This window comes from Thermobia domestica, chromosome 1, assembly GCF_964235325.1.
Source record: "Thermobia domestica chromosome 1, izTheDome1.hap1.1, whole genome shotgun sequence".
NCBI classification, from domain to species: Eukaryota; Metazoa; Arthropoda; class Insecta; order Zygentoma; family Lepismatidae; genus Thermobia; species Thermobia domestica.
Window position 1 is genome coordinate 99,511,323 of NC_137454.1, and position 26,461 is coordinate 99,537,783.

Consider the following 26,461-nt stretch of genomic DNA (forward strand, 5'->3'; position numbering starts at 1 on the left):
TATATATATATATATATATATATATATATATATATATATATATATATATTAATGACAAGTGTAGAATTTATTCAAGTGTGAGACTATCGATTCAATGACTTATTCAGTGAGTCATCACTAAACGCTATATAACGAGAGAACAAAACAATATTACCTCTAGCGTTTTTTTTTTTTAAATGCATGTCATATTTCTGTTTTACCTATAAAGTGAAGATACTTGACTTCCTTAAACGAAATTCTGGGCCACATTATGCCAATGGAATAAGAGTCCATGTGTGAAACCATAAAGAGTAGGGGAGAGAAAAATTATGTTATATTCTATTGATGAGACGCTATTCCAATTTCAGTATCATGGGGAAAAAATTGTCCAGTAATTTTAATCAGAATTTAATCAATAATCTAGCGTAGCTATAGAGTGGAAAGACAATATGTATCTTGGAACTTCATATTCATTTGGAAACAGGGTTTGATTCCCAGCGAGAGCTTATGTGATTCCGATCCCATGTTAAGGTGTAGGTCCACGTCTCATGTAGACTTCCTGCGAAAGGGACTCCAAACTGAAATCAAATCAAATCAAATTCATTTGGTTCGAGATCCCACGTTAAGCTGTAGGTTCAACTGTCATATAGTTTTGGTGCTGAAGGGGATGCAAAACTCTCCACTAACCAACCTACCAGTCTTAAATCTCATAAGATTGAGAGAAGATAACATGTTTGTGATCTGTGAAGTGGTGCAGTTAATCTAAAAATCATGCATGAAAAACTTTCCGCGTAAACCCAAACATAAATCAATCATAAATCTGAAAATAAAAGATGATTTCTCAATGAACCATCGTGACTCATAATTAAATTTCGGATTTTTAGTTTCCAAAAATTATGCATTTAGGTTCCCAATATGGGGTCGAAATATCCTTCAATATATTCAAAAAAGATGATGAAATAGAATAATCAATTCCTTTGAAAAATATCGACTGGTTAAAACTTTAAAAGTCAGACACAAACTAGTTTAAATTCCCGTTCTTTCAAAAGGAAAAAGCAAATTTTGAAAATATTACTTGTGAAATATTTTAACCTTTCCTCCAGTAGGATACGCATTTCAATCAAATCGAAATTATAAAAGCGTAAGTCAATCCAAGTGTTTTGTTTAAGATTCATTTTAAACAGTTAAAACATTTTCTCGCTTTAGTCATTTTATGACTACAAAATGGGAAATTAAGATACTGTAGCAATTTTTCCCTTTCTCTAAAAAAGGTGGAATTTTCGAAAGCTGTGTATTATGTGTCACACATTTTTTAATAATAAGTTTATATGCCAAATTTCATCTTCCTATGCTGAAGGGTTCGTGAGATGCTCTATTGTTTGGTATACATTTTTAATCCTTCATTCCCCACTTAGAATATGCATTTTAAGGAAAGGAACATGGTAAAAAGTCGGCTCGAGATAACTAAGAAATGGGCCGCTGGCGCCCTCTGGCAAACTTGGCACTGTTTAGAGAATATGCAGCTATGCCTAAACGCAAACTTTCAGGTGGAAGTACACACGGGGGGAAATTATGGGGGTATAGCATTGAAAATCAATACGAAAGACAATTTGATGCAGCTTCAATCGGTACGCAACAATTACGCCACGCCTGAGCAGTTTAGACAATTCTAATAAATAGCTGAGCGGCTTGGGTAAGTAGATTAATATGTTAATCTAATATTCATGTGTCGAAATTTTGTAGATTTTTTTTGCACACATCAAATTCTGTTTCTCATTGACTTCCAATGCTAAATTTCAAACCCGAATTACTTCTACCCCCGTGTGCCCTTCCACGTAAAATGTTATATTTGGGCTGAGTTGACTAGCCTCTAAATTATGTTCAACTTTGGTCAAATTCCAAGCGGGCGCCAACTAACCATTTGCTAGTAAGTAGTACTAAACAACTCCAAAAGTTTATTTTAAACAGTTGCCCCGTTTTCGTGTTATGATTAGACAGACAATATCGATGTTACTTTTATTTATTAAACAAATATTGGCAAGTTGACCATTTTTCACATTAAGAGTGATTTTTTAAATGATGATTAAGCATGCGTTTACGTATTTTAAAATAAGATATTTATATACAAAGTTTCAACTCTCTAACATAATGTGCTCTTGAGATACTCCATCTTTGGCATACGTTTTAAAACCCTTTTTCCCTTATGATATACATGTCAATAAATGTAACATGATAAAATCCCGACTTACAAGGCAGGGTACCCAGGTGTAACACACCGATTGTGATAAGATTGCACAGACATAAAGAACATCGAAAAAGAAGCGACACGTATTTTTTTATATATATCGGCCAACAAACTCATTAAAAGGGTCAAATAGGGGCATAAATATGTGGTCAAAATGAGATTATGTGGAATATAGTGAGAACGAGGAGATATCGGAAAAGTTTAAATGTGCGAAATACTACCCATAGTCGACGCTATTCAATGAGGTAGACCGCATCCATGGGAAGAAAGCAGAACATCCGGAAATGGACCAATCACGTGTACAACATTGTCACAATGTGTTACGGAAATGCGCGAAAAGGGTGATAAGGAGCAGGAAGAAAGAAGAAACGAAAACAGAAAATACGTGTTCTTGCTTTGGGTGCATACATCACCCATATACGAAAAAACGCAGATTTATCACAATGCACGAAGATGGGATAACACGCAGGAAGGATGCAAACGCAGTTCGTATAGGCAGCCAGCGAGACAGTACTGCGCAGTGGGTTGCATATATCGGGTAATGAGAACAAAAATTCATAGCACAGTAGAATGTAACAGCAGGTGGTCCACATACGTGAGATAAACAGCAACATTAATATCAGTACCACACATGAGTATCAACATTATATCACTACAAAAATACGCGTACAACATAAGAGTAATAGTAACATTTTTGTTTTTGTGTTACTACTGCCTACACACATTTTCGTTTCCAACATCCATCTCATCGTTGTTCTCATTGCTAAATACGCTATATATATATATATATAGTATTAAAAAACATGATTTCAAACGGTCCAACCATCTCGCTGTGATGAGAGATGTTCGCCCTCGATGTCATTCTTAGATATTAAGAAACATTTAGAGATATTTTCCTTTTCTGCCTTAGAGAGTAATTTCTAAAAACGCTTGAGCACATGCCCATTCGTCCAATTTATATATAAAGTTTCATCTTCCTAACGTAAGAAACTCTAGGGTTGGAAGAGTTGTTACAATCTATTCATTCCTTCCTCATGGTTATAAGTGTTGCAACGAAATAGATTTATTTTAGCAGAAATGACTGTTAAAACGTCAGCTCTAAGTCCTTTTTCACACACAGCCAGTGAGTTGCGCCATCGCTTGTGAAGCATTGCTTTAAATTGGAGCTTTCTACGGGGTAATCACAGTTGCTTCCACTAAAACAAAACAAAAAAAAAAGCAATGAAATCTTTGAGTTTTATGTCCCACGGTTTTGCCGGTTAGGCTAAAGGATGATGATGAGAAATGCATAAAATGAAGAAAGTGGGAGGAAACGGGAGAATCCCGAGAAAACCCACGCACACGGTGTTTTTCCACCACAAAGTTCACTTGGGAGGAGGGTTTGGAACCCGGGACCCCAAGCACCAGGGGTGAACGCTCTACCACTGAGCCACCGCGGCTCCTTCCACTAAAACAGTCGTTGCTATCGTCTGCTCTAGCGCAACCGTCTCAAGCAAGTCACACAATGTCTGTATCTGTCACCCATGAAAAAGCACTATCTTATATAGAAGCTTTCGTACGGGGACCCTGTAGTTTCCACCACCTCACAAGATTGCCAATGTATCTTTTGTTAAAATAAATAAATAACCTTAGTTGGATTACTGATCAGAGACGAAAAATGAAGAACTCTTTATCGCTTAAAATTTACTTTAATTTATATGGAATTCTCGATTCTTATATATGTATATACATATATAAAACTGTAGACTATTCCTATATTTTGTGTTAAAATGCGGTATCGTCCCTATGATGAATGTATAAGATACCAGGAACAGATTGTTCCCTACTTCTTTATATTACTGCCATCTTCCAAATTACCTGTATAATTCTGATCTTTCTGTAAAGTGAAGCGTGCCCGTCGGAGTTAACTAGTTGTTTATTATGTTTTGTTCTTTCTATATTGATCATTCGATTTGCAGTCATTTCTATTCGCCAAATGAAGCATTTCTGGATCTTCTATTATTATTATTATTATTATTATTATTATTATTATTATTATTATTATTATTATTATTATTATTATTATTATTATTATTATTATTATTATTATTATTATTATTATTACTATTCAATCACTAAGGAAAGAAGTAAAGGGGGGAATATGTTGTTGACAAAACCAAACATACGTCGATGGGTTTCCTCGTGGCTAAGTGGTTAGAACTTTGCTGCCTATGCAGGAGTTCGGGTTTGATTCCCGGTGGTAGGTACTGTGGTTTGAAAAATGAAATGCTATCTTTCAATTTAACGTCCCACAAATACACCCGTTAGGCTAAGGGAGACGATCATTAAAGCAAATGAATGATGATGGAAGAATTGGTAGAATGAGATTGTGGGAGGAAACGGGAGTAACCCCAAGAAACCTCACGGACACGATTTTGCCCACCTGAGGTAAGCGCTCTACTATTGAGTCATCGTCCTGCCTACTGTATTTTGAGTTAAAGCCACGGATCTACGTCTAATATAACGTACTAGTACTTATGTACTAGGGTTTATATGTTTCTGTATATTTCTTATGCCCTGGCAACTGCATCCCACTACAGAAAAAATACATGGGTTTGAACGATATAAAAAAAATATTGTCGGTGTCTGCTATCAGGTGCTTTGTTTATATTTCCGTTCATACTAGTGACGCAAGTCACTGGCCACGTGTGAAAAGGGTATAAGAGGTTTAAAAGAAAAACTAGTTTTAAAGTTTGTAGGCGTGTTTTCAAATTAAAAACATTTTTTTTCTTTTTCTTCAACTGTTGGAGAAATACGGGGGAATAGGTGCAATTGTTGCTATTCAGTTTCGGCAACTTTTGATTTCTGTTTTTACAAGTGAAAATGGGAATGCTATAATTTTTGTGGAGAATTTGTGAAAGAAATGCTTCCGATATCAGCAAAATAATGAAATAATTAACACCAAGCACACGCGCCTATTTTCTGCCGTAACCACACATGGTGCAGGGATTCCCTCACTCTGAAAATAACTGCCCTACTACAGTATAACCTATGTATCTATTTGTTAAAAATATCAAGAAAGTTTCGTAATTGTTTCTGCGCGAACGTCAAAAGAATTTTTTGCAAATATGTTGAAATTGAAGAAAAAAAAAAGTTTTTTCTTCAAATGCGGAGAATCGCCGCTAGCGCATGTGCTTAAGTTTAATATTGAAAGAACTAAAATATAAACTGACTTCGATCTGAGGAAGAAAAGAAAGTTTTATTGAATGCTTTTGTTCCTTTAATTCAGTTTAAGAAACAGTACTTTCACTCACAGATAAGTTAAGCATGTTTATTTCTTGTATTTTTAGTTTTTCTTTCCACTACACACTTAGCTCTTTCCTCAATTGCACAATGATAATCAGATTTTTAGTGTGGACGTTTCAAGTTACACATTTTGATGTGCTTTAAAAATAGGGCAACCATACGTCCCGTTTTCACCGGGACAGTCTCGTTTGAAGAGCGTGTCCCAGACGTTCCGTCAGTAGGTGGAAGAAAGTAGTATTTGTCCCGTTTTATGCAAGTGAAAGAAGTAAATACCAAATCCATTACCTTTACTCCTTTTTAAAAGATTTTGGTAAATTAGAAGAAGAAAATATAAAGTTTAATATTCTATTGAAGGCAGTAAAATGGTGTTGTGCCTGTCTGGTACATCTACTCCTGTAGAGCGTGTTTTTTTTTTTTTTTTCAATCATGTATAACATATGGACAGGTAAAAAATCTTCCTTACATGTTGCAAAATGAAATCTATGTTACTGGTACGGATAAAGTTCACAGAGAACTGCGGTGCATTTTATGATAGACTAGTAAAGAATAAAACTATTCTCAAAAAGATAGGTTCCTCTGAGAAATACAGTTCAAGTAGTCAACTTCTCACCCAATGTAATATCAAGGATTCGAGCTTGGGCAAAGGAGTAGCATCATGTCCTACTACACTGTAAGTTAAATGCTGTTTATATTTTATAGCTTGCATATATTATGTTACATTACAATATAAATGTATTAGGTATTGCTAAGATAAACAGGAACTAGTTTACGCACTGACCTGCTTCTGATTTCTCATGATTTTTAAAAAGCCGGATCCTGTCCCGTTTTCGGCTGAAAATTTATGATCACCCCGTTTAAAAGTTCTCCAGAAAGAACGGTCCGATAAATATCATTGTACAGTATATTTACAAAGTTAGTCCCGAAAAGGCCCGAGAAATATGGTTGTGTATTTAAAAACTTACGGCCTGAGTCCGAAGTGATCCGTGCTTTGAAGACTCGAGCCTGTTCAGACTTCTACGTAGCCTTGCCGCGCTAAACACAACGCTAGACTGTAATCCACCCACCCAACCAACCAAAGAGCAGCAAAGCCATAGGCGCTGATCATTCGATTATATTGGATCATGAATCGCTAATCTTGAAATCAAAAACTCGATTACTTGATCATTATACCTCTTCTTAACTCTTGGTCAACGGCAATCAGTAATTTATTTGCTGGGAACTTCCTCCTACAGAGATGTCACCAAAACTAATTACCTCTCCACAAAGAGGAATAATCTTTTATAATATGGGAAATTTATTAAAGGAATTTCATAACTACTTAATGGAAGGAATATTGCGTATGAATTACATGATTTCTTTATGATAAACTGATATTTCGTGTATAGTCTGTTTCTTCTGAAAACAGAGCATACGCTTCAACAAGTGTAGGATAATGTTAAGGAAAACATATTTCTGCATTGTAGTTAAATTACTTCAAACTACTTACCTTTGCACCAAGGATTAAAGAGTATATATATGGGGCCTGGAACAGTGGTACCACGTCCCATAACTTCAGTATAAATTTCCATGTCCCATTGCCCAATAATAGCATCTGAAGACGGTGTGATCTGAAAAAGAATCCCCGAAAATAATGTTTCATTAGATTTTTTCTTTTAATTGAGAGCCCTAATATCTTGTATATTTTTCCTTTCGAATTTTGTTAGAAGACGCTGTTAGCATTTAATAGCATTAGCATTTAATAACAAACTTACATTACTAGTCGAATGTGGCTTTCCGTGTTCAGAATAATTAATTAGTTATCAAGTGCTGAAATGTTTTATGATTCGAAGTTGTAAAAACAAGAGTGCAAATAATATAAGACCACATGTTTACTTGTGCATATTAATTTATACACAGAGCACTATTCGTAATATTTATATTTATATTTATATTTTTGTGTGTATACAGGAAGAACATATAGAGTGTTTCAAAACAACACCGACAACGTTTGGGAGGCGATTCCTGACATCAACATAAGACGAAAAGTATAGACCAACCTGGGTGCACAAATGCTTCCTTTCGGAGTTATAGGCTGCCCAAAACTTGAAAAACTGAACTTTAAAAGGTCCATAGCTCCAAAACTATGGGACCTACTGTAGTCGGGTCAAGATTTCACTTAGGAAGTTATATGTGCGCTATCCAAAAATACATGTTTTAGAATCCTAAGGTACTCACATAACAATTTTTATAGAGGCAGTTCGGGTACTACTCGCCAACTACTTCTATAAAAATTGTTGTGGAAGTACCACAGGATTCTGAAACATGGATATTTGGATAGGGCACATACTAGTTCCTAAATAAAGTCTTTACCCGACTACGGTAGGTCCCATAGTTTTAGACGTATGGACCGTTAAAATTATTATTTTTTTCATGTTTTCGGTAGCATATAACTCCGGAAGGGAGCATTTGTGCATCCAGGTTGGTCCATACTTTTCGTCTTATCTTGGTGTCAGGAATAACCTCCCAAACGTTGTCGGTGTTGTTTTGAAACATTCTGTATAATGTAATTTAACGGAATTTTTATTTTAACGTTTCATTATTATGCACCTTCCCGATAATACCACTTTTTTCTTATGTATCGGGTGAGAAGGATTGCGTGCTCCAATGAAATTTATAGTTATGTCGGCGGTAGTTCACTACAAAAAAGGACCACCCCTACCGAATTGGTCTAACTGGAGTACCAGACGAAAAATATCTTGGGAAAAGGTAGCAGTTCTTTCAGTAGTCAAGTTGGTGAAAATCATAATGATCACTCTCAAGGGGGCCATAGCATGACACACACTAGCATGACAAGCTAACATAAAAGATTTATTTCATCATGCATGTTGGAAGAACTTTTTACCTACACACGTGCCAACTCACTGTCCAGCTTAACTATCTTGGCATTATGTATGAAAGAGTCACGTGATTTCTTTCGATGTCGTGATTGGCGGACCTAAATATAAAACAACCAACTTGCATGAACGAGCACATACACGATAAACTTGCATGAAGAACTTCAAAACCATAATGCAAGTTTACAGAAGATTTTGAAAGCTTTTCAGCATGCATCAACGAGGCCACACACAATCAATTTGCCTGTGGTTTTGTAATTTTTCATACAAGTTGAACAGTTTCTTCGTGCATGTATGTGCGTGTATAGCCCCTTCAGGCACGGTCAGAGTGACTTTAACGGCTAGGAACAGAAGGGTGAAAGCAAGGAAAACTACCACTGTTTTTCCCTAGATTGCTGAAAACAGAAGGAGAAAATATAAACAATAATCTCTCTAACGGCAAAATATAGTTCTAAGACCCCATCCGGATCACCTGGAGGGGAATATCTTGGGAAGAAATATTGGACAAGAGAGTAACAATATGGGAAAGATCGCTCGAAGGGAAAAGACGAGCAAGAGGAAAAGGTCCAAAATAGGGACAGGAAGCGTACGTACCATGTTACAGAGAGGGAAATTCAAAAATCAGACAAAGCAATCTAAACGTGTTAGGAGTGCGTGTGAAGATAGATTAAAGGTAACGACATCCCGGTGGAGTACTTGCCTAGGTATGAAACTTAAATAACGGTTCGGAAATAAACAGTAGGCCTGTAGAGTTCAACGTAGCTATAAGTAGGGATGCGCACGAGCCGAGACATGTATCGAATCTCGACTCGAAATTCGAGTCGAGACACACTTTGTAAAATCCGAGACGAGTCGAGTCAAACGTATTTCTCGACTCGAATTTTCGAGTGGAGACACGAGTCGAGTCGAAACTGCATGTAAAACTCTCGACTCGACTCGAATGTCTCGAAAATTTTTCTATAATTTTTAATATTATTTTGAAGAAAGTATTCACTCAGAAACAGCCTTGAAACCAATTCCAGCATTTATTAGTTTAGAAAGGTACAGAACGCATAAACTTAATAGTTAATCTTTCGAGATCAAAAATTAATTTTCAGCTCAATTCAGTTAATTAAAACTAATAATTAATGTCGTGATATTTGATTGTACTTCAAATATAATAATAATAATAATAATAATAATAATAATAATAATAATAATAATAATAATAATAGATTATCTAGTTTGTATAAAACTATTATCCGTAGCCTATATCTAGTTGTATAAAACTATTGCGATAAAGTGAACTTCATAAATTCTCTGAATTCGCAATGGGTAGTCTATAGTAATTTAGCATAGTTATAATTGACGTTTTCATTTCCATGAACGCAATAGGGCTACATAACTTCTGGATTATTCGCTTCCAGACCTACCTACTATCGATATAAACCCATCCAGGTGATAGCAGCGTCACCTGCCGAGGAATGCTTGCAAGTCAGACACACGTACGGTGCATATAGTATCAGTGAAAGTGCTGGCCGTGTGTAGAATGGGGAAGGTGCGCGATCTATCTGAGTTTGACCGAGAGCAGGTTGTAATGGCCCGGAGACTCGGCACGAGAATTTCGGAAACTGCAGGACTTGTCGGGTGTTCGGGGAGTCCTATGGCGAGTATCTTCAACAAGTGGCGAAACCAAGGGGAAACGACGTCCAAACGTCGAGGGGTTGGGCGCCCTCCACCTCATTACAGATGTCGGACGTCGTAGGCTGGGCAGACTGGTAAAACAGGACAGGCAGCGAACTGTGGAACTAACATCAGACTTTAATGTTGGGCAAAGTGCAAGTGTGTTTGAACACAGTGTACCGAACACTCCTAACGATGGACCTCCGCAGCCGACGACCCATCCATGTGCGAATCTTAACACCACGACATCGGCAGCTACGACTGAATTGAACACGTGACCATCGCCACTGGACCTTGACGCAGTGGTAGAGCGTTGCATTGTCTGGTGAATCCCGATACATTCTTCATCATGACGATGGGAGGGTGCGAATCCGTCGTGTTCAAAGGGAACAGCTCCTTGACACCTGAAGTGCGGGAAGGAGACATGCTGGCGGCGGCTTAATTATGCTCTGGGGAACATGCCCTGGTGAGCATCCATGTGTCTAGTGGAATTCGTGGAAGACACCATGACGGCCGAGGCGTATCGCACACTGCTTGCAGACTACGTACACCCCTTCATGACGACCATGTTTACCAACAGTAGTGGCATTTTTGCACAAGATAATGCACCATGTCACAAGGCCAGGGGTGTGATGGAGTAGTTCGAGGAACACAGTAGTGAGTTATAAGTGACGTGCTGGCCCCCCAACTCGCCGGATCTCAACCCAATTGAACACATCTGGGATGTGATTGAACGTAATGTCAGAGCGCATCGCCCCCCTCCCCGGAATTAACGGGAATTAGGTGAACTGTATGTGCACATGTGATGCTAACTCTCTCCAGCAACCTACCAAGGATCATTGCGTGCATGCCAAGGCGCGTCGCCGTTGTTATCCGTGCAAAATTGGACATACTGACAAGTAAACCTTACGTTTGGGTGAATCGAGTTGCTGGCTGAGACACATATGAGAAAGTAGTACTAAATGTGGTCAGTATTTCAGTGAAGTTTTAGGTGCGAAGCTCCAGAGGTTTAGGAGATACAGCTACCAGAACATCACATGGAAGTACAGAATAGTCATCATACAGTTGGAGGTAAAAGCTCTGTAAGACCTCTTGTAACGACAAAAGGTGAATAACAAATATATGGGTACATATTAGGACTAGGGGGAAGTCATATAGTAAGGGTATACCTGACAGCGGCCATCTTGAAATCCGCCATTTTGAATTAAGGTTAAGTTTTTAAAATAGGAATAGGGTTATGTGATACATGATTTAAGGCGCAAATTTAATCAGAAGAACAATGGTGACGTTAATTTTGATTTACGCGCAATTGGTAAAAAGTTACAGGGAAATTAAATATTGTTGCAGCATATGTATTAGTCCGTTACCCCACCTTGTAAATTTTGTGTTAATGATAATAATTAAATAAAAAGCAGGTGGATAAATATTAGGTCTATGGTAAGAGTTGTCTTGATGGCGTCCATGTTCAAATCCGCCATTTTGAATCAGACAAAAGTTTTAAACAAAACGCATAACAGTGACACCTTATTAATAGCAGATTTTACAATAACTCCAACGGTATAACCATTTTTGCTTTATCATTACCCAGCATTTGTTATCGCATAAACAAGTTGCAAATTTAAGGAAAAATGACGAAAGTGGAATTGAGTCATAATTGAACTTAGGTCTTTCTTCCAGAAAAGTCCTCAATTAGTACAATCAGTATGCAGTTCAAAAAAGAGTGCATGACTTGCACAATTGCTCTGCTCACAGTGAGCACACCTGACAAAGGCAATCGAGTTACACTTGACACATTTGTCGTTAACAATTCCGTCAAAGCAGTAGTCGTAAGGAGCGATCCATTTAATTTTGTGCTGGTTAATGATAAAACAAAAATGGTTATACCGTTGGAGTTATAGTAAAATTTGCTATTAATAAGGTGTCACTGTTATGCGTTTTGTTTAAAACTTTTGTCTGATTCAAAATGGCGGATTTGAACATGGACGCCATCAAGGCAACTCTTACCATAGACCTAATATTTATCCACCTGCTTTTTATTTAATTATTATCATTAATACAAAATTTACAAGGTGGGGTAAAGGACTAATACATATGCTGCAACAATATTTAATTTCCCTGTAACTTTTTACCAATTGCGCGTAAATCAAAATTAACGTCACCATTGTTCTTCTGATTAAATTTGCGCCTTAAATCATGTATCACATGGCCCTATTCCTATTTTAAAAACTTAACCTTAATTCAAAATGGCGGATTTCAAGATGGCCGCCATCAGGTATCCCTTACTATATGACTTCCCCCTAGTCCTAATATGTACCCATATATTTGTTATTCACCTTTTGTCGTTACAAGAGGTCTTACAGAGCTTTTACCTCCAACTGTATGAAGACTATTCTGTACTTCCATGTGATGTTTTGGTAGCTGTATCTCCTAAACCCCTGGAGCTTCGCACCTAAAACTTCACTGAAATACTGACCACATTTAGTACTACTTTCTCATATGTGTCTCAGTCAGCAACTCGATTCACCCAAACGTAAGGTTTACTTGTGAGGTAGTCATAATGTTCTAGCTGATGTGTGCGTATATTTTAACTCGTATATTTTTTCTCGACTCGAATTTCGAGACGGCTCGTCTCGAATTTGAGTCGAGTCGAGACATGAGTCGAGACAGAAACATATTTTCGAGTCAAACGAGTCAAGACGACATTTTCTCGAGACGAGTCGAGACAGGCTTAAATCTCGACTCGACTCGACTCGTGCGCATCTCTAGCTATAAGGTTAGCTTTAGAGTCTTCAAGTTCGAATTCGGTAGAAACTCATCTAGTTCGAATCTTACCTTAAGTAGTAAATCCATGTCTCGTATAGCATTACTGCTGAAGAGAAACGTAAACTTCAAACAAACAATCAAGTAGCCTTCGTGCTCAAGAGAGGCCTACATTTCATTCAAACAAACCAACAAGAAGGTCTTGTATCAAGTAGCCTCTGTGCTGAAGAGAGACGTAAATTCCAATGAAACCAATCAGTAAGTAGTTCCTGTATGAAGTAGTTTTTGGTTTGAAGAGGGATGTTAAACTTCAAATCTTCGCCCAAAAGTCAGATTAACCTTAATAACATCTTTTATAAGAAAATTGCCTTCACCCGAACAGGAACGCCAAAGTATAATTAAAGTTTTAATATAATCGTTTATATTGTAAGTGCCAGAAAGATTGAAAATGAAATGAAATGAAATCTTTCAGTTTAACGTCTCACGTTTACACCCTTTAAGCTAAGGGAAGATGACGATTAAGTCAGGTGAATAATGATGGAAGAATTGGGGAAATAGAAAAATGGGAGGTAAACGAGAGTACTTCGAGAAAACACATGGACACAATGTTGTCCAAAGCAAAATTTACTTGGCCGGGAATCGAACCATGAACCCGAGGGACAAGTGTTAAGCACTCAACTATTGAGTCCCAGAGAAAGATTGAGAAATTAAAGTTGGCAACAATATATTTGTATAATTACTTACGCTCACTCTTATGGAATTGCCTTCAGTTGATTTCAGGAGAGCTTTCCAGTCATGTGAACGTTCACGTTCACATTTGGGCAGCTGCAGAGGAATATAAACCAATGTACGGTTACCTTCCTTTGGTCTTGGAGCATCTAAAATAAAAATAATAATAATAATGATAATAATAGTTGTGAATTACACGAAAGTTTTCAAAGAAGCGAAAAACAGTAAAAATTAGTATGTAATTATATATAATAATGGAAAAGAATTATTCAATAGAGCTCACTGATGTAAATAAAATTACATGGATGAGTGGAAATTCTTATCCATAGTTTCCCAATAAAATCAAAGAAAATTTTTTATGTTGTTTTACAGGATATCATATATATATATATATATATATATATATATATATATATATATATATATATATATATATATATATATATATATATATATATATATATATATATATATATAAGTCCATGGTTCTAGATAATCACAATAACATTTTAAAACACATTTCTGACCAGAACAAAATGAATTATTTAATAACTATACGATTTTTGTTACAGTTTCAAGGACCTAATGTCCTCTTCATCAAACATTGAGAAAAGACAGATGACAACAAATCTTATATCTTCCTCAGCCGTTATTTAGCATATTCATTTATCTGTCATTTATCTGACCTTTCCGAAGATTTGACACCGTCCGTACTGTGCACATCAAAGAAGGACTATACACCTTACACTATGCATCTACACTAGTGGATTAACGGATCTTTACACTATGAAGACTTAAGCTGACCATAAAGTTGTAGGAAGCTTGTGTTATGAAATGTTCTTTGAACTCGGAAGAGTAAAACGGTAATAAAATATTTTATATAGGGTGTCCATAATGTCCATTGTCACTCAGTGTATCTTTGAAACAACTGTGAACATGAGAAAACGCAAAAATACGCCCATCTTTGTTTTAAGGGGCTTGAATGTTGAGTTATAAAAGGTCCATCCAAGACAACCTCATATAGGGGAACGTGGGGTAAACTTGAAAATGTTAAATCGCAAAGATGGTCGAGAAATATATCGTTGGAAACGTCTCGACAAGAGGCATATTTTGATGAAAGTTTTAAGTCCCTATATTGACCCCATCCAAAATAGCGGGGTTCACATTTGGTGTCCATAAAGTCCGTTGCCATCCCGTGTATCTTTTAAACGACTGGGAATATGGGAAAACGCTAAAGTTTGAGGATCCAGTTGAGCATATTTCTTTCTCTATGCAATCCCCGGACCTGAACATAATTGATTATCTGTGGTCCATTTTGCATATACAAATCCGGCGCAGATCTCTACTTCGATGCTCTCTGATGGAATTAAGTGTAATATTCTCCATGCGGAATGGTACACTATTCCACTGGCTACCATTCATGACCTCAATGAATCCATTCCATTTTGTATAAGAACTATTTTGAGGACAAAATGTTCATAAATTACTTTTTTTTCACGTATTGTCATTAGATAGGTAAGTATCTTATACAAGTATAAGTATCGTACCTTTATAAGTGGTAAAAATCGTTCAAGATATACCACATACTCATATACTTACCAGTTACAGCAAACCTGAACCAGATTTCATCTTTCTGGGCATCATAACATCGGTTGAAAGTGATGCTCATAACAAATGCGTGTCCTCTTCTAACCACCAACCGTCGATCTTTCTCCCTTACCATGAGGTCAAAGCGATCTGTGTGGTGATCCTTTCCATTCTCTGTTAAACATAGATCAACATCTTTCACGTGCAAAGTTTCCATTTCAACTACCTTTTAATCTGTGAAGCAAAATGAAAAATATCAATATACGTTTATTAGGGTTTAAAATAGAAATAATTATAATCATTAGCTATAACCCACAAGACAAGACATAATTTCTTTCCGAGACTAGGCTGCCTCAACTCTTGTATAGTAAGAAACTTTATTGGCAAGCGAATATTAATGGATATGAGGTAGATAGATGTTATTTAATATATCAATTAATGTTTCTACAGGCCATTCCTTATACGCCACTAGTAGAAGTACTCTTCTTCGCACTGGAAAAATAATGTTTATGCACAATATTGGAAAATAAAGAGCAGAGCTGAATATTTAAGGAAGGCAATGCCTTCAGCGTTGCCCTTATCAATCCTGGGCCAATTAAAATGCACATTCTTGATTGTTTGGCCTTAAATAGCATCGGAAACTCACCAATCAGCTTATCGACCCTGAAATTTATGAATTCGACACTAATTTATATCATTTTGGGCATTTTAGTTTTCACCCCGCCTCTCCGAAGCTGATGGGACTTAACTTGTATTTAAACAATATCGGGTATGTCACTATTAATCTCATAGACGCCGAGAACTTTTCTTTGTAAATATCATTTTCGATTACTTTTTACTCTTCCCATGTCCCGAAAGGTACTAGGGGTACCCTATCTCAGCAGTATTTTTTTTTTCAGATTGTAAGTCATATCTGTATGTACTGTACACTTGTTTTTGAAAAGGAGTTTACCCACCGAGTTTCATTTTCCTTCATCATCTAAAAATAGAGTTCTTGAAATACTCTATTTTTGACATAAATTCTAATATCCCCTCTTTGAACCCCTCTCCTACTGCCCCTTAGGATACACATCAAAAATTATAAATAGCCCACGGTGTCTTCCAATCTTCACTCTCTTCGACAGAGTATGCCTGCCAAGCCATGAGTATGGATTTGAATACCGGACGAACATATAAACATTATTATCTTACAGACTCTATATAAAAATGAATGTTTATAAGTTTGTTTGTTTCTCCGGTATACAAAGTTATACCAGTTGGTTTGGCAAACTTCTAAGTAACTCTGCTGAAGATCGTAGGCTATTTAGAATTTTTGATGAGTATCCTAAGGGAAGGGGAGGAAAGTTTAAAGGGGAAGAGGTGGTTTAAATTTTAAATTTTATACCAAAAATAAAGTATCTCACGAACTCACATTTTTAAGCAAGTGGTCATATGATATGAAATGATTTGAAATCTTAAATCGAACATCCTACGGCTATGCGCTTTAGGCTTGAGTGATTATGAAAGACTTGGTGGAATCACAATGTGGGAGGGAAACAGAGAATCCGGAAAGAACGACGGATAGGAAATTGTCGACTACATGGTCTGGGTTCGAAGCAGGGACCACTTCCACTAGAAGTGAACGCTGTATCACTAAGCTACCGTGCATCCATTCCCCGCTATAATCTATCTTATAATTCTGAGTGAGAGAAATAAATTTACCTACAGTTTCTTAAGTGTGAAGAAGAGATAAAACTAGTCCTCGAATTTTGAAACATACATTTATAGTCAACTTTAAAGTGAATTCAAACATGCATCAACGAGTTCACTATATTTCAAACTATTTCCACTAATTTTACTAATAGAGAAGTAAGATTACGTACTTCAGGTAACCTTAATCAATCTAACTACAAACAAAAACCAAACTATTTTTATTATCTTTTCAAAGTAAAGAAAGTAAAGAATGCTTTGTGAAAGGTAATTACCATATTATTACTATTATTCTCTATTTTATCTTAACTATATATAAAACTAAATGAGTACTTCCGGCTTCCGGGTGAAAAATCTTATTATATGGGACATCATCTACATCCCAAAATGTTTAGACACTTCCGGTAGGATTAGAATGATGAAATTTCGCATGATTCTAGCCTTCCGGGACTAACCTACAGGAAAATTGCCAAAAGTTAATATTTTTCGTTTTTAAGGGGTCTAAAGGGGGATGAAGAAATTCCCATGTTATTTAAATGGGCGTTTTCTTGGGATACAAAATCTTATCTTTTAGATAGTTGAAATAGGGGGGAAAAACTTGAAATTTGATAGAGTTGTGGATTTAAGAGGTGCGAGGCCTTAGGCTGAGTAAACGTGAGGATCAGGGGGCGAAGCCCCCAGCTGTGCCAAGTTCAGGAAAAGTAATTAAAGAGCAAATGAACAAAATTCACTCTTGATGCAAAGGCTGATACCTAAGAGATGCGAGGCCGAGCAAACGCGGGGTTCTGGGGGCGGAGCCCCTAGCTAGCCAAAGGCTAGTTATGTTATATTAGTATTACAAGTTTATTATTATTATTATTATTATTATTATTATTATTATTATTATTATTATTATTATTATTATTATTATTATTATTTATTACTAGTTGCGGAGATGAAGATGCTGTGATGAATGTATGGAGTGACGCGGAAGGACAAAATTAGGAATAAAGTGGTCCGAGAAACAGTAAAGATGAGACCAGTACTAGCAAAGCTGCAAGAAAAGAGACTTCGATGGTTTGGACACGTAAGAGGCTTCGGAATACGAAGTTCACAGAGTGGAGGTTTGTATAATTAAATGAGAAAGGAGCGCGAAGATTCAAAAGAAGAACTAGGGAGATCGTATGAAGAAGTATATGGTGCAGTGTGGTGTCATAGTAGATGTGACACAAGATAGAAACATGTGGAGGACAACGATCCGAACAGTCGAATCCAACTAACTGGAAAGAAGGTTTAGATTATTATTATTATTATTATTATTATTATTATTATTATTATTATTATTATTATTATTATTATTATTATTATTATTATTATTATTATTATTATTATTATTATTTTTATTTTTATTTTTATTTTTATTTTTATTTTTATTATTATTATTAGGGTCGAGGAATACGGGACGTGTTTCGTCAGCTAAGACTGGACTATATTTTAAATGACGCAAGTCCTTGCTAGTACACCCATAACGTGCTCATTTAGTTACACAGTTTGTGAGCATAATTGCAGGGAAATGGGGCACGAATTTGAAAAGAAAAAACTTGATAACAATTAGACAACGAAATCAAAATTCATGATATATATTATAGATTCCCAGGAAATTATATGAAAAGATATTTTTATTGAAGAGTATCCACTCGATAAATAGAACGTTATTAAATGCGAATCAATCACTTAAGCTGGATCATTGGGAAATTATGTATGAGTATAGACTGCGTAAGCTAAAAAGCACAAAGTTCAGGCATGTCTTCAACCGTTTCCTTTTTTTTTTTTTTTTTTTTTGTAAACAGAGAAGGATTAGGATTAGGATTTAGATTTCTGGGCTCTCGGTATCTAAGGCCATTTAGCCCTTCACGATTTGAGGGATGACGTCCCTCGGTGAGCACACAATCCGGGCAAAGGGAAGGAAGGAAGCGGCCTGGGACCTATAAGTTTGGTACCACCGCGGCATTTGCCTGGTGTGAATGAGGAAAACCTCATTCAGGGTGGCTGGTCTGAAAAAGCGTGTTACACTTTTTCAACTCAGTGACCCCACCGGGAATCGAACCCATTACGGCTCTCGCACCGAAGGAGAGAGCGTTAGCGACTACACTACGCGGGGCCACTGTAAACAGAGAAGTTTGAGCTATTATTTTACACAGCGATATCACAAGAACACCACTGCTAGGATTGTAACTTTCTGACAGTGTGTTACGATTATAGAAACTATGCTTAAATACATACTTTGCCCTATTCTGTTTCGATAACAATTTCTCAGGAAATCACAGAAATCAAACAGAATCTTTTTACTTTCCCTAATGATCTTGACTTTTCCCTGAATCAAAACAGCTTATAGACTATTTTATTCACTCTTTTGTCGCAGGTGACTAAGTACCAATGACTTTGCAAGCTGAGCTTACAGCAGTGTTCGTAAATTTCCTTAAGAAAATTTCCCTCAACTAACACAAAATGTTCCCTGTTCCTATCTAATTTTCCCTAGTTTGTTGAGTGTCAAATTTCTACAACAGAAGTTATGTGATAAGATTTATTTAGCTATATTAAAGGAAGTGTCAACCACATTTGTTCTATTATTTTACATCTACTTCTATTTTTTATTGTATCCTTCGTTTATTATTATTATTATTATTATTATTATTTACAAAAAATACACACAAATACATTCAGGCAATGTTGGGTGCAAATTATGATTCCTTGAACACACACACACAGACCCCCCCCCACACACACACCACACACACACACACACACACACAAACACACACACACACACACAATCTACTGCAATTGTATTGGTTTATTTCTGAAGACCAAAGTAAAATTTAAGCATTTATATTAACCAATCAGTCAGTGCGAAAATTTTCCTGGACTTCCATGTTTTATCGAAAAATTCCCTTTTCTCCTTTGTGTTAAATTTACCTACGAAATTTCCCTAGATTGGGGAAATTTCCCTCAAACTATGAACACTGTCTCACAGTGCCGCGCTTATGCAAGTTTATTTTTATACTTAATAATGTCCAACAGGAGTACCAAGTATAATAAATTATCAAATTCAACAGAAATCAACAATAATGATTAGTGTTACCAACCATATACTATACAAGCGAGTGAAATCTTTTTTGTTTGTTTATTTGTTGCTATATTTCTTTTTTTGGGATTTTGAAACCTTTTTGTTGGCCGATTACAATCTCAACCAATGAAGATAATTCTCAAGCTTTAAGAAATCGCACGTTATGTTTTATATATATATATAAACTATGACATTCTTTCGAAAGCTAACTTTGAAGATTTTTCTAAAATTGTGAAAAAAATGACTTTTTATCCAGTAGTTTAACTCTGAACAGTAGGTTCCATTAGGAAGATTCAAAGAAAGCAAATGAAAGATTCTTGGAAATCTGGAATTAGGGAGGGTGATATTGTAAAATATTTTGTCTTTTAAGATCAAGCAAATCCAGCTCTTACATCTGGTTAATTTCAACCCCAAACAACTCGTTTAGGTTAGTACTAGGAATTAGATTTCTGGGCTTTTGGCATCTATGGTCATGTTAGCAAGTCACGCGTGAGGGATGGCGTCTCTCGGCGATCACGCTATCTGAGGAAAGGTAAGAAAGCATTGGAGAAGGAAGGAAGCGGTCTGGGACCTGGATGTTAGGTACCATCCCAGCATTTTGCCTGGTGTGAATGAGGTAAATCCAGGAAAACCTCACTCAGGATGGCTGGTCTGAGAAGGCTTTTACACTTTTCAACCGAATGTACTCACCGGGAATCGAAACTGGGACCGCTTACACCAAAGACGAGACCCCACCCAAACAATCCTTAGTCTGAAAGAAAATGCATGGTATTTTTAATGAAATATGACTTTTAAAAATGAAGTTTCTGGCGAAACATAGTTTTTGAGAAGGTGGTAAATTCATCCTCTTATTCTTCACCAAGATCGACACAAAATTATAGAGATGATTAGGATGAATTAAAGATAATATATGTCATCGAATAATTTTAACGAAAGTGATTGTGTAAATGCAGGCCTGTAGCCAGCCCAAAAATGTAGGGGGCGCCCGGCTGAAGTTAGGGGGGGCGATGCAACCATATTGTAGTTCACACCATATTATATTTCATTTGCCAGTCTACCGTGAAAATTTTAGGGGGCAGCCAAAATTTAGCGGGGCCCGGCCTCCCTAGACCCTCCTGGATACGGGCCTGTGTAAAAGTATTTTGCTATTATGTCATATTTTAAATATAAGTGAACTTTTAGCTTAGTGTTGATTTTATCCTATTTATTTCCCATCTCTTTATAAATTTCAGTCCCAAGGAACAAGCTTATTTTCTGAGCATCAAAAGAAAGAAAGAACACGCCAAGTTTTATTCAAATTGGATACGTTTCAGGAAACTTATAGTAGAATAGACAAGATAATCATACATATAAGTAAACGGTGAGTCGATAGCTAAGTGGTAAATAGCTAAGAATCCTTCCATAAATAAATAATAATTTATTGCCTCTTAGAAATACTATTTCTATTAAAAGATTATGAAGTTGAAATCGACTTTTTTGGTCTACTTTTCCTGTTACCCGAGACATCCCACTTTTGATCCCGAGAGCCTTCAACACACATTGTAGTACGAACAGATGAGCAGAATTATTTGTTAGTCTATTCCTTGCATGTATGTTGACGGAAACAATATTTTCTTCCATGTTCTAAAACTCTTGTGATTTATTGAACTTGCAAAATTGTTTATAGATAACTCGCAAGGGAAGAATCTATTCATGTAAAATATGTGGAAAGTGTATTTCAAGGCCTTCCTCCTCCATCTTCCTTAGAAGGCGTATTTGAAATCATGAAGAACGCAGTTCGATGCAAGTGCTATGTTCAAAAATTCATTTCAAACTCTGCTTTCGTTATTCCTTTGTGAAAAACGTAAATCTTCTTCCTCCTTCTTAGGATATTATACGTATTCCAGTCAAAATATAAAGATAAAAAACAAGGTAGAGCCAAAGTTATTTGAATAGTTCAGTCGTTTCTTTGTTTATGCCATTTTATGAATATGATATTTTTACACCTGTCATCTTCTTTTCTAAATAATGATTGTACATAACAAGTTCATCTGCTTTGCTTCACGCCTACGTAATATATTGTAATTTGGGGCAATATGTGCATGTTAAGGAATCAATTATTATAACCACAAGGTGAGAACAGTGATTTCCATAAAAATTACTTAGAAAATATAATATATCCAAGGGCGTCGATTATGGGGGGGCCAGGGGGACCCGGCCCCCACAAAGCTCATGTAGGCCCCTTATTGTATTTATGAACATACAATATTTGGCACAATTTAAATGCAATTTGTCTTATAATCCTCATATATATACCTTCTGCATCTGAATACCCCCCCAAATTTACAGAGAAATCGGCGCCCTTGATTATATCTCCTGTCTTCATTAAAATTTATACCCAGTTCCAAAGTATCTGTAATATACGTTAAATAATAATGATTTTACCATACATGAAGTAATAATAAAAAATTAGGGGCGTACATAGGGGGTGGATCCTGGAGGCCCGAACACACCAGGAACCCTGACTTTTCTGTAAATTTAGCCTAATTTTTTGGATGATTTTACAAACTTTAATAAAATTTATTCTCATATTGAATTTGGATCCTTGAAAAAAGCTTTCGCCCCCCCCCCGAAATAAATTTATATTTGTTGTCTGAGTGAAGTACTCGAAGTGAACATTTTACCCTTATTGTGGAGCAGTATCACATATTATACGAAAAATAAGAGTATCTGTATGACTGAAATCAATAAATTAACTTGTATAAATTTACAATGTTTAACTGTAATTACAAACGTGTAGTATGTGCAAAATAGAAAAGAAATGTGTGGAAGGCATAGGGTAAGTACATGAAAAATTTTAAACAATCTTACCTATGCACAGTAATATTGATAATAAAATATACTGGCAATATATATGACTATTATCTAGAAACACACAATATTTTTCTTTTGAAACTAAACAGAAAATAGTTATAGAGTCACATAGTATACTAATCTAATTTACTTTATTATCATGCGTTATAAGAATACTTATGTATGACAGAAACAAAGACGTTGTTGAAACATAATATCAATTGTGTTCACTGTAGAGTCGACGTATTGCACTTAATTCGCACGTCTATAGCATGTTTAACATTTCTTGTTTCCTGCAGCCTTGTAACACATTCTTCGTGTCACCAGTGGAAACATTTTACACATCTAATTCGGTCACCCAAACAAAGAGAATATAAATCGAAATAATAGGCATGGTAACCACCACAATAGTTGTTTGAATCAGTCAAACATTGCTGCTGAAATGGGCTTCAGAAGCGCCACCTTGGAGTTTATCATATTCTTAGGATAATTTATACATGTACACTTCCGTGTTCATGAATGTAGACATTTTACCCCCAAACGGACAAAAATGTTGCGTTTGTCAATAACTGGTAACAGTGCTCTTATCAGTGCTATATAAATTAAAGCAGACTTCAATATTTTCAAGTTACATCAATCCTTACTGAAATACAAGAACTATATATTTTTACTCTTAATTGCCATCACAATTTGTTTTATTCTTTGCAGCAGCTTTTCTACTAGGCACTTTCCCATACCACACTCACCATATTGACAATGTTGAAAATTACGGATTAAACATAATACTGTATATTTTTGTCGTATGCACATATTGCCCCAAATTACAATACTCTATTTTTGGTATCGTAAATTTTAAACCTACTCCTTCTTTAGAATAAACATTTTAATGAAAGAGACAAAATAAAACTCGGTTCGAGCTAAGTGCTAACTACATGACAAAATTAACTTCGAACGAGTCAGCCGTTTTTCCGTGATGATGGGGAAAAAATAGGACAAACAAATCGAGGGCAAAAATATGAGAACAGCTCCCCTCGTCTCTTAGAAGAGGAATTTTCAGGTAAATGCTTCAATACATGCTCAGCTTATTTTAAATAAGAAGTTTATGTAAGACCAACTTTCATTTGCCTAACTCAAAGGGATTTGTAAGAAATTCTATTTTTATATAAGCTATATATATGAATTTTTAATAATATCCCTTCTTAAGATACGGATCTTAAAAGTTCCAAACAGCATATGTATCTTCCTTAAAGTTACTTGGAAATATGCCACGCTAACGTTGAGGATTTGTCCAGGGGACACTCATACAAACAAGTAATAGAGACAGTGTACATCACGTGAAATAATTTGGTTTGACACAGTGCAGCGTACACAACGTAATTTTCTTTTTAGAAAAAAATTGCATTTCCCATCAGCCTTCATTCTCCACTCAAAAGCTTTAGAAAGATGGATGAATATTTGAAATTAGACTAGCCCGCTAATCTCAACAGCACTGCGGGTAGTCTATTAAGGAAGGATAATGTACATAATTATTCGCATAGAACAGGAAACCGATTTTTGATTATCCATGTCTTGGGATCAACTGGAATAGTCACGTCCGTCAACGAACTCGGTTCCTAATTTTAAATCCTCTACAGCCTGGCCAAAATTAATGGTCAGCCATCAAGTAATTCTTGAGATTTTTTTTATCCCCCTGGCGAACATAAACAGAGCAATTCTTGTGTTCAATAAAGGCGGTTCTTGATAATTGTAACAAACTTTCAAAGATAAATTTCTTGAATGGATTTATGGGTTTAGTATCTTAACCCTTTTAATTGGCAACTAGTATTGAGAAAGTCCCATAAACATATTTTGGTTTGTTTTTATGATTGAAACACATCTTCCTGATCATAATTTCGTATTTTTTAAAATTATTTCTGTATTTTGGATACTAAGTACAGGATGTTTGTTTCCAAGCAAAATTAACTTAAAATAGCTAATCATATGTTATTCTAGTGAGCAACGTTTAGAGACGATATAGAACAAGAAATCTATTTTGCTCATACTGAATAACTAATACATCTTATTAGTAATTTATACAATTAATCATAAACCATCTACCATCCAATGTTAAGTTTATACTTGGAAGATCTACAAGGATTCTTAGCTACTCACCTCCTACTGACTATCCTAACCCGAAGTGTCTGAAGAAATGAAATGCAGATCTGGTTCCTAGTGCAAGTCTTTATTAAGGAAATAGATACACAGACGCGCATGCACATTCTACCCTTATCTTTGTAGATAACCAAAATTTCCTTGTGTAGTATCTTAAGGGGTAAATTTCATTCGTCAACGGGTCAACGATCATTCCTGCTAACACATTTAGTTGAATACATATTCCTATAAAAACAAACATTTCAAAACCAAATGTTTGATACATAAACCAATACCTTCATTTTTTTTCTATTTTTCCTCAACTGATAGTGGCACGTAAGCCTGTGAAGAATCTGTAACTGATCATATCTTAAATTTGCGTCACCCTTTATTCATTGCATTTTATGTTACGATTCTTACTGTTTTAAACTGTACTAAATAAGGTGCTGTAGAGGAAATAATGTAGCAATATATGTATGAACACTTTCATTAGAGTCATTTATAAGACAGTCCACACTGTTAATTTTCATTCATCGTATCATTAAATTACCCTTATGGAAGTAAGGAAATTTTTTTTATTATTATTATTTCAGTAGCCATCGTAAGAACACTATGCATATTTAGAGCTTTCTCTGGTTATATGGTTAGTTTACGCGTCTTTCGTGTTGGATATCCGCATTCGATTCCCGGTGGGAGCTCTTGTAGTTCGGATCCCAATATACTGTATTATAATGGTACGTCAAGCTCCAACCAGCTATAGACTCGATTGACATTAGCAGTCTGTTCATCTGTCCGTTCATCGATTCCACGATAACTCTCGTTGAAACTTCCCTAATTTGAAAGAAACTTGGTATGTCTTCCTTGAACATGCAGAAATGACCCTATTCTTTGGTTTTGCAATCTACGAAGAATAAGGGGATCAAAGGAGGTAAAATCATCTCCATGTTGCAAGTTTGAACATTCGCATACAAAACAATTTTGAAGGGTAACTCACTTAAAAATTATTTGAGATCGACAAAATATATTGTATGCTACAGTTTTTGTTAGAGTATTCTCATTATTCCAAAAGTTTATAGCTAAAATTTGCCAGAAATTAAAGGGCACCCACCTGCGCCCATTTCAAGAAATATGTCCTAGGAAAATTTTACTGTAATAAAGTGTTTGATATTGAGATAATATGCCGAATATTCTCTTTGAAGCTTCCGAATACTTCCTTCTGGATGAACCTAAGATCACGAAAGAGCAAAGGATGAATTAGCGCCCCCCCCCAAAAAAAAACTTTTAGAAAGCGTTCCACGAAAACTTTCGCATAAATTCATTTGATTGTTTTTTTAATATGAACAAAAAAATGAAATGAAATCTTTGAGTTTTACGTCCCACGGTTATGCCAAAAGAGACGGTGATGATGAGTGAAATGAAGCGGGAGAATCCCGAGAAAACCCACGCACACGGTGTTTGTCCACCAGAAAGTTCACTTGGCGGGAGTTGGGATCGAACCCGGGACCCCAAGCACCGGAGGTGAACGCTCTACAACTGAGCCACCGCGGCCACCGTTAATATGAACATTTTCTATGAAGCTTTCCC

The 26,461-nt window shown here is 36.0% G+C and overlaps 1 protein-coding gene across 1 annotated transcript in view; it reads right to left on the minus strand.

The window, feature by feature from the left end:
- The window catches only part of LOC145687629 (annulin-like), a 73,593-nt gene extending 48,543 nt beyond the window's left edge, over positions 1–25,050 (minus strand). Inside the window, exons 1-4 of the mRNA XM_081761097.1 lie at positions 24,899–25,050; positions 15,133–15,354; positions 13,549–13,682; positions 6,996–7,116 (exon numbers count right to left, since the gene is read on the minus strand). Of these exons, the coding sequence (XP_081617223.1) occupies positions 6,996–7,116; positions 13,549–13,682; positions 15,133–15,337 (460 nt within the window). The 5' untranslated portion in view covers positions 15,338–15,354; positions 24,899–25,050. The remainder of the gene's footprint in view (positions 1–6,995; positions 7,117–13,548; positions 13,683–15,132; positions 15,355–24,898) is intronic.
- Positions 25,051–26,461: the final 1,411 nt, after the last annotated feature.